Source organism: Falco punctatus (genome assembly GCF_963210335.1).
Source record: "Falco punctatus genome assembly, chromosome: 8".
Lineage (NCBI taxonomy): Eukaryota > Metazoa > Chordata > Aves > Falconiformes > Falconidae > Falco > Falco punctatus.
This window is the reverse complement of record NC_137588.1, coordinates 43,628,489-43,644,852: the sequence shown is the minus strand read 5'-3', so window position 1 is coordinate 43,644,852 and position 16,364 is coordinate 43,628,489. Positions and strand designations below refer to the sequence as shown.

Below are 16,364 nucleotides of genomic sequence, written 5' to 3'. Positions count from 1 at the left end.
TTTTCTGTGTTGGGTGGGGGTGGTGAGATGGAGCTGTGTCTCCTGTATCTCCTGTAACACAACTGCTAATTATTGTAAGACCTCTTTGCCCTGTATGTGTTGTCTGCCTCATGTATGAATAACTTTTCAGAGTCTCTAGGCCTGCGCAGTAAAGTCCTCCAGAAAATTGAAGAACTTAGGATGAAAATGATCTCTGCTTCTGTTGATATCCCTGATGAGTTCTTATGTCCTATAACAAGAGAGCTTATGAAGGACCCTGTCATCGCTGCAGGTATGTCTTTAAATGACATTGACTGAAATTCATCTCTGAAGGGTAAAGGTAGGTGTGGGAGCCCAGAAATGGGCATACCTCATTCTAAATGGCTGTGCCAACAGAATAGAACTATGGTAAATGTTTAATTTTCCAGATTACAACTTTAATACAGAGAAAAATACTGTTTCGAGGAATTCACTTGGTGTCATCTCTGCTGATGAGTCTGTGTAGATTTTTATTTTTAATGTTCCTTTGTTTATGTGCCTTTGTAAATATAATTACAAGCCTATTTACAGACTTGTCTTGTTAAGTGCAAAATGGAGTTGGAGGTGGGGAGGAACCAAAACCCAGGCTCATTACTACTCTTAGCACACCATGTGTGTGGCACTTAAAAGTACAGAATGCAATTCATTCAAATTCAGCAAGACCTTGGAACTGAGATATGCAAAGAGCAGAAGATGTTTCATGTAGTTAAAACATTTTATGAAGAACTAGTGTTTTGTACTTCTAATCTTGGGGGCAGAGAGGCAGGGCATGTGATGGTCAAAAGACCAGTGTATTTTTTTTTACGCTCTGTAAACAGTGACTACCTTCATACAGTTTTGAGGTATCGGGCCAGGTTTTCAAGAACTCAGATGTTCAAAATATGAAAACATTTGTTAACTCCTGGAGCGGTAAGTGCTGCACATAACAGTGCTTGAGCTTCTGAACAGTAGCAGTAGGAAAGACAGCCTTGCGTATCCTTTTTTTAAAATATAATTTTGAAATAAGGATACATAGTTTTAGAGCAGGATAGTTTTGTTGAAAGCTGAAAATTACCGCTAGTCACTATTCACATGTATTTTACAAAAACAAACAGGCATTTTTAAGAGAAACTGTTCATTTTTTTAAATAAAATGTTCATGGTGTATGTGATCAGTTATAGTATTTACTATCTAATAAATATTGCCTGTGTGCCATTCAGTGTTCATGTATTGCACTGCTGTCGTGAACCATGGGATTCCTCTGCTTCTCAGAACACAGGGTGGGCACATCAGGGAGCTCCTGACCTTGCTTTATTTCTGCAGAAGCTGATGAATAATAGCAGAAATGTCAGCCTTTGCAACAGGAGAAAGGTTGGTTTGTGGCAAGACAGGTGAAGGAAAGTAGTTTTGTGTTTGGAAATGTCTATATTCACTAGCTAGCTTCTTTACTGCCCAGTTCCTGTAGTGTGATTTTGCAGATTCAAATTGGAGGAATTTAAGTATTTATGAGATTAGAAAGTAACTAAGCGAATTTTGCTGGCTAGTTTGTTTAGTTCAGTAAGCTAGGTAAGAGTTAAGTAAAACTTCCATGCCTCTGTGCTATGTAGAATTTAAGCAAAAATAGAAGGTGGGATGCCAAACTGTGCGTTTCTTCTCTTTTAATCAAGAGACCAGCCTAACTACGATTTTTTTTTCCCCACATTAAGTGGCTCATGTTCAGTAAAGGGGAAGGAAATGGAGCATAGCCCTGTGTTAGGGGCGTGGGGGCTACGGGTTTGTATCACAGAGCTGTTCCTGGGTGTTTGTGGCAAGAGTTGGCTTGGCCGGGGGGTCGGGGATGGGGGGGAAGATGTGGTTTATTCCTCTGTTTCTGCTCGTAGAGTAACAGCTTGCTTTGGTACTGGCTGGAAGAGCTGAAGTGACAGCAGACAGGTGTCACAGGTGTTGTGCATGCCAGCTTGGCTGCCCAGCTGGGTGCTTAGCGTTGCACAGGGGCAAGCTTCAGGTGTGTTCGCTGTTAGTGCTAGTCAGCTTTTACTTCACATTATGCATCATTCAAATGGCAAAAAAAGTCTTACTTAACAAGTGCAGAATGTATTTTGGTGCTTTATAGTCAGAGATAGAAGCATGAAAGTAGGCTAAACTGTTTATATTCCTGGTCAGCTTTCATTGTCTTCTTTTTTCTGTAAACGGTTCCTGAAGTGAAGATTATTTTTACAAAGTTACTCAAGATGCAGCTAAATGGAAATCTTTGTTTAAATTGTGATTAAGTTTTATTAACCAAAGGCATGCAGTAACTTTAACCCCTAAATGCCATTTATGCATTTTTGATAAAGCACAGATTTTGTCTTTAATTTTTGGATTTTTTGGCAGGGAGTTCTCACTTCCACCTTTTTTTTTTTTTTTTTTTTTTTAAACTAACTGACATACTGGTTTTTTTTTATTACAAACTTTGTTTCAGGCACAGTGATGTTTCAGTACCCTTTATCTTTCCTCTTCCATTGTCCTTAGCTAGCAAATACAAACCTTGTGATACATTTCTGTAAATATTGGGAGAATTATTACTCGTAAATGCTTGGTGGGGCTCAACAGTGTCTGGTATGGTGCCTTTAATTTCAAAGTAAACATAACGAACTGCAGTTGCGGGCAGGGATGAGCATGGGCTGATTTTCTTTACAGGACCCTTCCAGGACCCCAGCAAGTGCTGCTGTTGCAAGCGCTGACTGTCAGTGCAGTTTCGTGGCTCCTCACCTTGCTGTTTTAGTGGGTCTTACCTAAACACCACAGTTCCTTTTTACAGCTTTGTAATGAACTTGATCTGCACTGCATTTTTTAACCACCGGGAAGGATGCAAGAAGGCTGCCCTGGCCCTGTTCACTGCTCCCTTACCTTGGTCACAAGCTCTGGCACTGAGACGGCTTAATGCCATGCTCCCATCAGGCACAGTCCTGCAGGCAGGCAGGGGCTGCTTCACCTGCTGCCCCTGCTGCCAGTCCAAGCCAACCGAAACGGCTACAGTGGCAACATCTCAGTGCACCAGTGCAGCCTTCTCTGGAGAGAGCTGCGTCTGTGTGTGCCTTGTGTTGCCACCCTGCGCCTGCTGCCCTGCCTCTGCTCGCTGGGGGAGCGTCACTCACAGCTGCAAGAGCTTCTCATGCTCTGCTGCTTTATATGCTGATGCAGCTGTAGCTGATAAATTTGCAGTGCTTTCTAAAAACAGCTTGTAACAGGTAGTTCGCCGAGTACAGTATAATTTAAAAAGTTGAACCAAATTTTGATCTTACTGATGCATAAAGTTTTACTAAATACTTTTAACTATGCAATTTGAAACAAGTATGTATGAGCTCATGGTGCAGCTTTCAGAGACTGTTTAATTTTTCTGTCTCTCAGTTTTCCTGTTTGGAAAAGCCGATTCCCTTACATCCCTCTTAAATTGAAATAGCTAAACATCTGTACAGTGTAGCAGTGCCTGAGCATCTGTAACACAAGCTTTTGATGATGGTTTCTTTGTAGATGGCTACTCCTATGAAAAGGAAGCAATGGAAAACTGGATCAGCAATCAAAGACGATCTAGTCCCATGACAAATCTTCCTCTCTCCTCTCCTATGCTTACACCAAACAGGACACTAAAAATGGCTATCAGTCGCTGGCTGGAGACTCAGCAGAAATACAATTAAACCACCTAGTTTTGAAGTTGTTTGTTAGAATTAACTGAAATGAAATTGTATATAGCAAAAGGAAATAATTATCCGAGACAAATGGAAAGAAAAAATGTTTTTCTGTTCTAATCTGTGGCTGTCATTTAAATCTTTGTTAGAAAGAAAATCTTCTCTATTAGCAGCTCCCAGAAAAACTTTTAAGTTATTGGTAATTTTATTTTGCAGTGTTTCTATTTAAGAAATGGAAGTATTCAGATTCAGTTTCTCAAATAAAATTTTCTTAGAATTTTCACTACATTTATGAGTTTTGAGCCTTGATTTTGCAAAGGTAGTCTTTCAGAAGGTAAGAAATAGCACTGTATAATCTGTATTTTTTTCTAATTTAAAAACCAAAAATGTGTTCCCTATTACTGAACAGATAGTTGGCAAAGTTGGGAGAGAGTTTCTCCTGCAACCATCAGTGACTGCATCTCATCCCACAGGTATATTAATAATCTTTATTTTGTATGGGAAAAATACAGTAGCTGTGCAAAAATAGAACTACAGGACAAGACTAATATAGGACTTGTACAAAATACGAAAGAAACAGTAAACAATAAATAAGCTAAAGCATAATGATGCAAACAAGAATTTGTAAAAATGGGTACGGTTGTTTACAATGTACATAAAACACTGTATACAAAGAAGACGTGGAAAGTGACTATGTAAAGGTGACAACTCCAACGTAATTGCACTCATAGGCGTGTCACTGCATCTGTTTGTTCTGCCAGTATAAAACCTTTTCTCCAAAAAAACTTTTAACAACTTCATCCTGTCATGCAGCTGCACATACACTTTTCCTCAGACTGCCATCTTTGCTCCATCAATTTCTTGGGTTTCCCATAAAAACACTAAACATTTCATTGCTGTACCTATATCACAAATAAAACAATAAATCATTTTGCTTTAAGATAGCACCCAAAGGTGATTAGATAAACTATATAAAGTGCGATTATTGTTAATATGCTGTAATATTGTGTTCCTCAGTGCAATAACCAATCTGGTCAAAGCCTTTCAATACACATGCAAATGTCACTGTTTATTTTACTTGATTTCTTCTAGTTACTAAAAATAGTTATATTTACATGTCAGGACATGGCCATTTATAGTTTACTCATACACAAATTATTTATGCTTCCTAAATGTACATCATGCAACCCAAATTAGATCCCACTAGAAAAGTGATAAAATATGATCTTTGAGTTAAAAAAACTGCATACATATACAGATCTGAGTATTATGCAGTAGATACCTTTCTTAACACTGTTTTGAGAAGCACTTAAGCATTATAGAGGCACAATTATCATGTAAGTAGTGAGATATAACTGAAAGCCAAGATTAAAGCCCTATGTAAAAGCTAATGGGAATTAATGGGAAGGATTTCTCTGCTCGAGGTCCTTGTTTGGTGCACTGGTGATCCTAATTGACTCTTTCTACATAAATCTACTACTCCAGTTACTGTAACTGTCCTGTAATGTTAGGAACAGTTTAAAGTGGTTGTAGCCCAGTAAGTACAGGCCAACCCTGACTGCTTACTCCAACTCACAAGTGACCAGCCGATCAGTATTTTGTATAGAAGAAGTAATAACCTACGATGTTATGAGCCAAGTTTCACAACCCTGTAAATATACAAAATAGTATTTATACATTTGATTCAATGAACGATCGCTTTGGTTTTGTAGATGTGACGTGGCTGAGGTGGCCCTCCTTACTGATGTGAGACTGCTGTTTTGATACAGCATCTGGGTATAAATGGGAAGCCTGTTTAGGTGACCTGTTGTCTTGACAGTGGGCAGATATTTGGCACTTAAGCTCCTCGTGCTCTTTAGCCTGCATACCATTCTGGCTGCTGTCTCCTGGGGCAGCACTGGTAGAGGCAACTTTAGTTTGGTAGTGTTTGACTGAGAGCTGCTCAAAACTTGAGGGCTGGATGCCCCCCAAAGCAACATTTGTTGATAATCCATCCGGTGCCTGAGAGTGCCAAGTGCGACTGGATTGAGTGCTCTGCTGCTGGAACCTGGCAGTCTTATCCATGATGCCCATAAATGGGGTATTGCGGGGTCTGTACTCGGCCCCAGCCCCCTGCACCTGATTAACGTTGCTCTCCTTGAGTCGAACATCGGGGCCGAGCCCCTTAATACTATCTGAAAAACTACTGGCTGAAGCTAAGCTGCTGGTCGAGCTGACAAGAATCATGCTGCTGGCCGGAGAACTAGAAGAGACACCACCGGTTGAAGGAGTTTGCTGCCTGGCTTCACTGAAATGCATTTGACTAGGGGCTGCTGACCTGTCAGCGGTTTTAGACTTATTTGCAAAAGAGTGCAAAGAGAGATTCTCATTGTGCTGTGAATGGGAACACTGGCTGGATGTGAACTTCTCACTGTACAGTTCAGAACCTGTGGAAGCACCTCCAGGTGACAGTGTGTTCGTCCCATCCAGATGCTGAATTTTAGAGTGCCGGACTGGCAAGGGACTTTGGGGAAGATGCTGAAAAGATGGTTGGGTCTTTGCATTACATTGGCCGCTTCCCGGTTTTGATCCAGGCTGGGTGGAGCTCAGGTGCTGATTGGTTTTTACAATCTGTGCCTGCTTTGTTGGCTGCATGATCAAGCCTGGCTCCCTCAGGTATTTATTGCCAGTTCTGCTTTGAGGGGACACAGATCTAGCTTTCTGCTGAACACCTTCCTGAAGGGTCCTGCTGTATGATGAAGCAGCTGAGGGACACTGCAGCCTTTGTGGAGGGGAAATGGATTCATCAGCATGCAGCAGTTCATCCTTCCTGTCCTGAAGGTTAAAATTCTCATTCGCACCTTGTATAATGCCCTCCTCCTCATTATCAGAGTTGTTTATTTGCTGTGGTAGGTGTGGAGACTGATGCTTCTGTTGCTGCGTTCTCTGAAGCTGTCTGCATTCCTCTTCTACTCGAGCCAGGAGACGCTTTATTTCTTGATTGCCGGGACACAGCTGCGTGGCTTCACGTAAGTCAGCAAGGGCAGCAAGTAGTTTTCTGTTTAGGAAGAAAAAAGAGTATATGTTAGAGGAACCTTGGGGAAAGCTGAGTCTCAGCATTGCCTACTACTAATCCACCTCCACCACTTTCAAAGAAATACTCTGTCATCTCCTGCTGCAGGAGATGACAATATAAGAACTGGATCTTTTCCAACCCAGGAAATTCTTTCCTACAGGGCAAGCGCAGACCCAGCCCTAAATCCTTTCCCTCATATCGTAACAGCATTTTCAGGAAGGCAGCAGAACTCTGCTGGTAACGCTAGGAACTGGTGCTTTGTCTCATAAGCTCTTCACTGTTACCTTCAGAGCAGGTAACTTGCTGAAAAGTGCTTCATGGCCATTTACTCTTCTGCTCAGAAAAAATACCGTGAATTGAAATGGCACTTCTCCCTATGCTTCAACTATACCACTCTAGTTTGATTATTTTTCCAGCTTGAAGAGATGGTTCCTCCTCTCTCCCCTTGGTTTTTATCCTGTACTGCTAATGATTCAGCATTTCCTGTCCTATGAAAGCACCCAGTAATAAATAATAAACAAACATGGTAATAAATAACACAGTGCTGGGGTTTGCTGGCACACTGCTGACAACATTCTACTGAGTCACACGGAGTAGCAATCCCATTCACTCCTACACTTAACATAATCCTCCTTCATATCAATTGGTTACTTTCTGGATTGCCTAATAATTACCTAAATGAGTATTCAGTATTGCTTTCTGGGTTTGGTTGGCTTTAACCAATACAGAGACCTAATACAGATGGGAAGTGCACAAGGAAAATTACTTTTTTCTTTGCAAATTCCAAATACAACTAGAGGAAAAAGTTATTGGAAGTGTTAGAAGTTAGAAAGATCTGTGCAGATGCACAGAATCCTGCAGTACCTGCTGTTCCTCTTGGCTCTTGCTCTAGCATAATAGGCTTCATAAGACTTGGGTTTCAGGTCCAGCGCCTTGGTAGCGAACTCTTCAGCCATACCAAAGTCCTAACAGTTTAAACAGATGTACTCATTATACATTGACAATAAAGAAAGCTGCATGCTCTTTATTCCTGGTAATCCTTTGAAAGTGCAGATTGCTTTGTGGTATAGAAAGTCAACTTTTATCAGTTAGCAAGACCAGGTATTTTCTGAAAGACTGAGATCAGATGTCATCTTGCCAACCCTGTCTCACATCTCTGAGGGAAACTGACTCCAAGGCAGCGTAAAAACAATGTTAATACAGATAAGATACGTTTCTCTTCAACCCAAAGATGTAAATATGCTAGAAGAGACTGGGTGTTTAACAGGATAAATGACCACCTCAAATAGCAAGGCTTTAGAATGTGTTCTGGACAAAGGCCTGTTAAAGACCTAGGAATTTAGAGAAAAACATGAAAAATCAGGAAACGGGTTGGACTAGTCCAGAGCTTTCTTTGATAAGGTACGTGAAATTTTTATAGAAGAATTCCACTAAACATAATGCATTTTGTCTTTATTTAACAAGAACACAGAGTAAGAGTTTCGTAAATTGTTGGTTAAACCAAAGACTGGAACTAACAAAGCCAGAATGAAATGAAGGCAAAGACTGTTAGGGGAAGATGAAGGCAGAAGCAAGTCTTAATTTTTATAACAGCTATGCACAGCACAGGGTGTTCATGATAATGAATTGTATCAGCATGATGAGGAGGTTGGAAAGTACTGACACTGAAATAAAAAAAAAACCATCATGCAAGAGCAGAGTAATGTGGTGAACTTGAGCCTTAGATGTAAGGTGACACTTCAGGATTAGCAAACTGCAAATGAGAGTTTATCAGTGGGATATGATAAGAAATGTGCACACACACTCTCTCTCTATTTGGTCACAGCCACTTTCTGCTGTTTGATGCAACTGAAAAAGGCAGTCTCATCCAGACAGGCATCAGGAGAGGCAGTTCTAGCACAGAAAGGAAAGAATGAGTAGTGCTGTGCAAAGCAGCGGCTTTGTGAAGCGTCTCTGTGAAGTCCTGGACACCTATGTTTAGAAACTGTTCAAACTGGAGCTGATGCCAAGAACAACTTGGATGACTAAGGAACTAAGAAGTTACTGTTTGAAAAGAAGGAACAGTGTAAGGTATATTCAAAAAATTCAGAAGTTTTTGCTGTGATGGTCATTCAGGTTTTCACTAGTGTCCTGCTTTCAGCTGGGATGGAATTAATTATCCTCTAAGGAACTAGCATGGTGCCATGTTTTGGCTTTGATGTGAGACTTTTCAGTTCCTCAGGCCTTGCTAGTGAGAAGGCTGGAGGGGCACAAGGAATTGGGAGGGGGCACAGCCAGGGCAGCTGACCCGAACTAGCCAAAGAGGCGTTCCATCCTGTGGGACGCCGTGCCTGGTACATACACCTCAGGGGTTGGCTGGAGGGGCAGGTCGTTGCTTGGGGGCTGGCTGGGCATCCGTCACCAGATGGTGAGCACTTGCATTGTGCACCACGTGGCCTTTCTTCCTTTCCCTCTGGATTATATTCTCTCCCTTCCCCTTTTCATTATAACTGTTATTGTCATTGTTGTTATGATTGTTCTTTCATTTTTATTCTACTTCAATTATTAAATTGTTCTTATCTCAACCCTCGAGTTTTACGTTCCAACTCTCCTCCCCATCCCTCAGGGTGAGGGGGGAGTGAGCGAGTGGCTGCCTGGTACTTAATGACCAGCCGGAGTTAAACTGTGACAACCAGGCATCTGATGCACGGGTGAAGGAACCAAGAAACAACCAGCACATGCGATACAGCCGCAGTAGTTGGTTATGCTGTATAATAAACAAAGGGTAGTGGTGCCATTTTCCATTCAGTCCTTTAAAAGTACCAAAACCATCCAGCAGTTCATCATTCCAAAATAACTGGATTACATAAGAACAACTGTAATGGATCCCCCACAGCAACATGTCCTCATCTTATGAACTGTCCCGACTTGTTGCCACAACAAAACCCCAAACTGGAGTAACACTGAAAAGGATTCTAAAATAGCAAAAATCAATGTCTAAGTACAAACTCAGTAATGCAGTAGAACAGAATTCCAAGATTCCCAGTGTCAGAGAGGCAACAGATTAACAGCAAGAGCTTACATTTGTTTTTCGTCGACATCGTGATAAATTTAGGTATAATGAAACTTTCAGCTCATTGAATGCTTTCATTTCTTCTCCAAATCCTTCCCTGGGAAACTTCCTCAAAGCATACTGATAGCGCTGTGCTGCTTCCTTCATCTTGCCTTTCTACAAATTCAGGGAACAAGAGGCTTTTCACAAACTCTTAATATTGCAATACTGTTGCAAAAAAGCACGTTTACATTTGACATCTACCAACAGGTGCTCTTCAAGTGGAAAACAGAGCCAGATATATTTTTTTTTTTAATTTAAACATGCACAGTATGAGTTAGGCTTACACACAGACGCAACCGGTGAACTTGCATGTTAACTAGACTTCGTGTGTTTCTAAACTCATAGCTTTAATGGTATTTCATCAGGATAGTATCTGCGTTAATACTATACTTTGTACCAGAAATACCCATGTATGTACAACTCTATTTTAAAACACGGCAATCAAATATCTAGTGATGTAGTTGATTAAAACTAGGGCCTAGATGCTTTAGTAGAACATATCAGGGATGGTGCAGAACAAGCTCTGGCAACGTAAGGGGCTGGATGGAAAGAGGAAGAAGTTCAGCATGTACACCACCGCACACACACCTGCAGCCCGGCCGCTGCCTCAGCTGTCACTACCTGCGTGACTGAGTCTATGAATCTGAAGCAGTCAAAGGTCACTCTCCTACTGCTTAACAGAGGTTGGATAGGAGAGAGAACCTGTCCCTTGGGACCGCCCGAGTGACCTGCCCTTGCACTGGAAATATTCAGACTCTCCATAATAAACGGAAGATTTCAGACAGTTTTCCTGCAAACACTGAAATCCTCCTAGTATGGTAAGAAAGGCAAATCTTGCAGTTGACAGATGAAGAAATTTTTTTCTTTATGGATATTTTACCAAGTTAATTTCTTTTCATAAACATTGGGTGTTTTTTATTTAATTCATCTTAATACTCAAAGTGATTAAAATAAAATTTACTGTTAGCAAGGAAAATATTTAAGGTTTATCTTATTTTATTCAGCTGGAGAGCTGCAAAGTACTTACTGCATATTGTGAGCATGCTCAAATATGTGCTACTCTGCAAAACAACGGTTCATTTAAAACACTCAAAAGTATATTGGAAAAAGCTTAATGAACTGACATATCATAGCTCTAACAAGTCCATTCAAATTACTATAATAAAATTAAGCACTCTAAAAATAGATACCAGCAGGGAATTTAACCCCTTGTAGCAAATTGTGACACATATTAGTTCCAAGTCCTGCTGTATTACTCCATGGTCTCAAAGTCCAGGCAAGGTTCACCTGCAACTTGAGAAGAAACTGGAAAATGAACTGGTGCTGGCGACACGGTGGCACCTTCTTCCTGAGCCATAAATGAGTGGCATTCAATGCACCGCTAGAGAAGTGGGACATAAAAGAGGCTTCCCAGGAATGACAGGACTGCCTTTGTAGTGTAAAATCCATCACCCTTTATGCTGAAAGATGTCCCATGCTTAAAGGTACCTGCTTGGATATAAAGCTCCAAACCCATTTCAGGATCAATGAACTTACAAATTATCTGGATGTATATGTAAGACTGCTATATGGGGTTGGAAGCAGCTAAGCAGGTCCAACCCTCATTCATGATGGCGAAGTCTCAAGGGTGTCTGTCTCTTCTTTACTGTGCAAAGCCATTTGATACAGAACAAGTATCTGCCACCTTATCTCCCATATTTGAAGGCTCTTATTAAAAACCCCTACAAATTACAAGTCTTCTAGCTAGAACAGACCTTAAATGCTGCGCCAGTGAAATAACACAGGTGTTTATACCAGTTTACAAAAATAATTCCAGTCCCTCTTCTGAGCAACGTATCACCACTAGGTAAAAAGACTGTATCAAAAAAGCTGTCACCTTCCTCACTACACATTTAAATAGCATACAAAAGAACATTATCCCTGAGGAAAAGGATATGCCTAAATGTCACTTGATTCCACAAGGCACTTTCAAATGAGCACCTTACATTCCGAGTTGCTCTTACGAAGCAACTGACTGCTACAAACGCTCCCAGAGCACCTTGCTCAACAGAAAGAAAATGTACTTCTCTATCTTTAAATTTTCATTTATTTTACACAGGATTTTTCAATGATTCTTTCCCAGGGTTCTCAAGATTTCTTGGTCTCATTCTCAACATGAGAGGATGTGCAAGTACACACCTCGCTTGAACAGAAAAGGAGGTGTAAAGAGGTATTAATCTATCTTCAGACAGAAGTCCAATGTTCTGCTACCAGAAAAAAAAAAATCTACCTACTTTGTACAGCATATTTCCTTCTTCCATCAGTTTCTGTAGCAGAATAAGAAGGATATCTGGTTTTGAGGTGGCCATTGCCCATGCTGCATTTCCTGCAAGTTAAAATTTAAGGATCTGTGACAAAAGGGAAGAAAGTGTGTTTCTGATATCTATTAACACTAGAAAGGCTAGTCCTATTTCAGTAGATATTCCACCTGCATGGAATTATAATTATTAGCAGCAGTGTGTGCACATGTATTTAAAATACATATATACCCATACCTGTGCCCTGCTGCCCCCACATAGATAGCATCCAGATATTAAAAGGTCCAGTTCGTTTCACCCCTGGTCAAAAGCCACTATAGGACAGTATGAAAGTCATGGTAAAATTCAGGCCCAAGCAAGGATCTATATTTGATCATACTTAGTAACTAAATAATAATAAATGATGATTTATAGTTAACAGTAATTACCATGTACACACCTGCACCATCTACTTGCCTACTGATAATAGAGCATTTGGACATATATTTTTTGCCCACCCTTTGCAAAACTTTGATTCTACAATTTATTAGAAGAACATTATTAAAACTTAAAACTTCTTAATCTAGATCATTGATAGTGTCAGAATTAAGCATCACTAATAGCATAATAATAATTTTATTGTTTAAGTATATCTTGATAGAGTAACTGCATAAAGAATGACTCCTCCAGACCTCCTCATCAACATACACTGGAGAAAGGAAAAGAATAAAATTACTTGCATTTCCTCACTTCTGAAGTGAGTCTTGAGAGTCTGCCTTTAAAGAAAAATTGATTTCTCTTGAGCAGGCATCTGCAAACGTACAACCTGCAAAAACCTAGAGTGCATTTCAAGATTCACTTATTTAATCTATTTTACAGAAATTACAGTAATTCTAGCAAAGTAAATATTCAGTTGTTTCTCCCGAGTATAGGATAGTTTTACTCACCTAGTTTAGCTCCTTTTCTGAGTAGCATAACCACTACTGCCGTATTACGACATCCTATAGCTCTGTCCAGTGGCCGCATGCCGCTGTGGTCGACATGCTCAATCATCGCTCCTTTTTCTACCAAATACTGCACCTGTGAAAAGACACAAGATCAGCCTCGTAACATTCTTTCTGGCAGAAGAGGCAGAACAGTGAAATCTTTAAGCTACTGCCTAATCTTCCTTGAAGTATACTGAATATACACTCCAGTGTATGCTAAAGCCGCTTTAAATCCATTGAACTGCATCCACTGAAGACAACACAGTGTGGAAACACCATCAAAGTGCACCAAAGGGCTGCAGCGGGGGCATTCAAATATACAAACACCCCCCCCCCAATTCCTGGAAGTACCTGTGTCAAAAAGCACTAAGCCCAACATGTTATGCTTGTTACCTCCGCTGTTCACGTCCTGCCTGCCCGTACACAGACACAGCAACTGAAGCGTAGGGGCAGCGGGCCTTGGGGAGCGCCCCGCCGCAGCGCATGCCCCGCACCTTCAGCTTCAGCTGTGCCGTACGGCAGCAGTGCCAGCACGTGCTCCCAGTATGGTGCACAACGCCACAGACACGCAGTGAACAGAAAACACACGGACTCCTAAGTGCGTAATGTCAGATTTTACAATGTTCTCATAAACAGTGAAAATACAACTTATGGTTCTTGTTCTATACAAAGAAAACCACATTTTTTTTTTATTTTATTCATTTCTTAACCATTTGTTACAGCAGTCTAACACTGTAGTTTGACATAAATGCAGCGAATGTAAAATGCAGCAAGTACAAAGAAGGTTTAAGAAAGCAAAATAAGCCTGCCAGACACCGCCAGCTTCCACCAAGCATTCGTCAAGCATCCAGAAAATGGAGTAATTCTAGTAATTGTCCATCAGCAACACTAATCAGAAGCGCAATATCTAGGAAATGACAGCAATGGCAGGTTTGATGTAAACAACAGTTCTTTCACATATCCACTGCTTGCCCAAATGCATCTGTAATTACTGCTGTATTAACAATAGGGAGATATTAACATCCCTTCCCACTAACAGGCCCCCAAGACTCAAAGCTGCTGGCCTGCTGACTGATCCCCAAATTCCCATTATTCCACCTCTGTTGCTCCGGCACAAGGGTCAGGCTGTTCAGCCATCTGAACCGTGGATGTGGCCAGTCTGCCAGGTGAACCGGCAGCCTGTACAACTCGGATGCAATAACCTACAGAAAGTATGTACAGGAGCCTGGGCATCCCCTCGCTCCCCAGCAGGAAAGTCCCTCTTCAGGTACCCGGTGTTACTACGAACACTCGCAGCAGCAGGAATAGCTCCGTGATGTGACTTCTGAAACCTGCTAAAGCCAGTACAGGATCTAAGGGCTTATTTACAATTTCAAGTTAGTTCTGACTAAGGCCGAATGGGACCTACAGTGCTATAGCAAGTTATGCTGCATGGCTGTATTTTCATTCAAGAACTGCTGTTTTATGCAAACTCTAGAAATAAAGACACTAGCAAGTTTGAGAGGCTGCATATGCTGTTCTTTCTACCTTCCTGCTAACTCTTGGATCTGTTTATAGTGCATGCAGACTTGAGCATGCCCTTCCATGCAGTCTGTGGAAATTGCATTCCTGTCTGGCCAGGCTTCTGAATTGTGCTTAATTACTGAGTTTTGAAGCATGAGAACAAAGATATACAACCACTTCAAAAACCTGTGATTTTAAAGAGAGATGATTCTAAATCACAGACATATTATTGTATACTTTTGATCTCAGTGACAGGCACGGTCCATTTCAGATTCAGAAAAACTTCACTTAAAATGCCTTAAATTCTTGTACTGTTTTACTTATTACAGGGGGAGAAGGCAGTATGTGAGAAAGGAGCAGAACCGAAAAAGAAACTTCACTTGTATTTCTGAAATGACCTGTGGAAAAAACTGAGAAAAACTGAATTTACACCTCAGGTCTCGTATTTTCCACATACATAGACTGGAGAGTAACACCGAGATGGGCTCGGTGCCACCTTCACAAGATGAAAAGCTTAAGGAATTCTCACAGTTCTCTCCCTGTCATGCAAAGCATGTAAGATAACTATCAAAGACAAATAATGGTGCCTTATAATGGAGAAGAAAAATCTTTCTGCATTTCATCTATTCTAGCAATATTATTCTTCTTCCTACATCTCTCACTTGGTGTCTCTGTTCCACTAAGACACCCAACTGACAAGGACCATGTCAGATTACCTTGACAGGTCTGCAGAAAAAAGATATTTTCCTTTCATGTGCCACAGGGTTTTTTGGGGTTTTTTTCCTCCCCAATTCCAGTTCATCCAACACAGAAATTGTAAACGCTACTTCTTCTTGAGATTTACAACACTCATGATGAAGTACAACAGCATGCTGTAAAATGTAACAGCATAATGCTGGACTTCTATCACAACCACCTTGGTACTAAAACCTTACCTAGAAAATGCTTTTCCAAGTAAACACATTCCAAGTAAAAGCTGCGGTCAAGATGCTAGCAGCGTAAGAGAATTTTGAAAGGCTGCTTCCTCATACTTTTCTATTTTGTTTGGCAGTATTTTTTCTAATCTTTGTTTTGCATTATGAGAATTCAATACATGCGTAGCATTTCTACTTGTTGGTTCTACTTACAATATCAGCATCTCCATAAAAAGCTGCCAGGTCTAGGGGTGTTCGTCCATTTTTGTCTGTCTGATCAGTTGTTGCACCTTTCTCAACTAAATAATGAACCACTTCCCTGTGGCCTTTTAGACATGCCCAGCTCAAAGCTGTCAATCCTTCTTTGTCCAGAGATGAAATGGTTGCACCTGTAAAGCGAAAGTTAACTTTGTTAGGAAGATGTCCTGTTTAATAAACAAAACTACATAACTCACACAGGTGCAGTCTCTGGTACAGCTAGGTGCAACCTTGAACCACTGTTTATTTTCTACCTTCAGAAAGCAGAAATTCCACAGTGCTCAAATGTCCTTCACAAGAAGCCACCATAAGTGGAGTTCGCCCTTGCTTGTCACTTAAATTCACATCAGACCCATGCTCCACTAGAAGTTTAGCAATCTGAAATAGAAAATAGCAATTTAAAAGTAAATTGGCAGATTTAAATCTTAGCCAGAACAGCTTGAACTTTTAAAGAAGAGGACTAAGGAGTTACTTATAGCAATCATTAAGAAATCCTGCGCAGCCCAAGCTAACTGTTTGGAGCTCAGGGCCTTCTCCTGACAGCAGTGGCCAGCATGAGGAAGGCTCCTGACCCTAAGGTCTGCTCTCCATTAATGCAGCAGCAGCACGGAGA

The 16,364-nt window shown here is 40.9% G+C and overlaps 2 protein-coding genes across 16 annotated transcripts in view; one reads left to right on the top strand and one right to left on the bottom strand.

Annotated features, from left to right (window-relative positions):
- The window catches only part of WDSUB1 (WD repeat, sterile alpha motif and U-box domain containing 1), a 32,206-nt gene extending 28,253 nt beyond the window's left edge, over window positions 1-3,953 (top strand). For 8 of the 11 annotated variants that reach the window (XM_080398698.1, XM_080398699.1, XM_080398696.1 and 5 more), the window contains 2 exons: window positions 131-271; window positions 3,511-3,953. In XM_080398698.1, coding sequence (XP_080254824.1) covers window positions 131-271; window positions 3,511-3,674 — 305 coding nt within the window. In that variant the 3' untranslated portion in view covers window positions 3,675-3,953. Of the gene's footprint in view, window positions 1-130; window positions 272-1,269; window positions 1,369-3,510 lie in introns of those variants that run through there. The other 3 variants (XR_013929926.1, XM_080398690.1, XM_080398692.1) reach the window with 3 other exon arrangements.
- Window positions 3,954-4,139: 186 nt separating this feature from the next.
- TANC1 (tetratricopeptide repeat, ankyrin repeat and coiled-coil containing 1) overlaps window positions 4,140-16,364 on the bottom strand; it is a 95,366-nt gene continuing 83,141 nt past the window's right edge. For all 5 annotated transcript variants that reach the window (XM_080398667.1, XM_080398669.1, XM_080398668.1 and 2 more), the window contains 7 exons: window positions 16,006-16,129; window positions 15,707-15,882; window positions 13,038-13,170; window positions 12,088-12,179; window positions 9,782-9,928; window positions 7,585-7,685; window positions 4,140-6,702 (listed from right to left, as the gene is read on the bottom strand). In XM_080398667.1, the coding sequence (XP_080254793.1) occupies window positions 5,337-6,702; window positions 7,585-7,685; window positions 9,782-9,928; window positions 12,088-12,179; window positions 13,038-13,170; window positions 15,707-15,882; window positions 16,006-16,129 (2,139 nt within the window). In that variant the 3' untranslated portion in view covers window positions 4,140-5,336. The remainder of the gene's footprint in view (window positions 6,703-7,584; window positions 7,686-9,781; window positions 9,929-12,087; window positions 12,180-13,037; window positions 13,171-15,706; window positions 15,883-16,005; window positions 16,130-16,364) is intronic.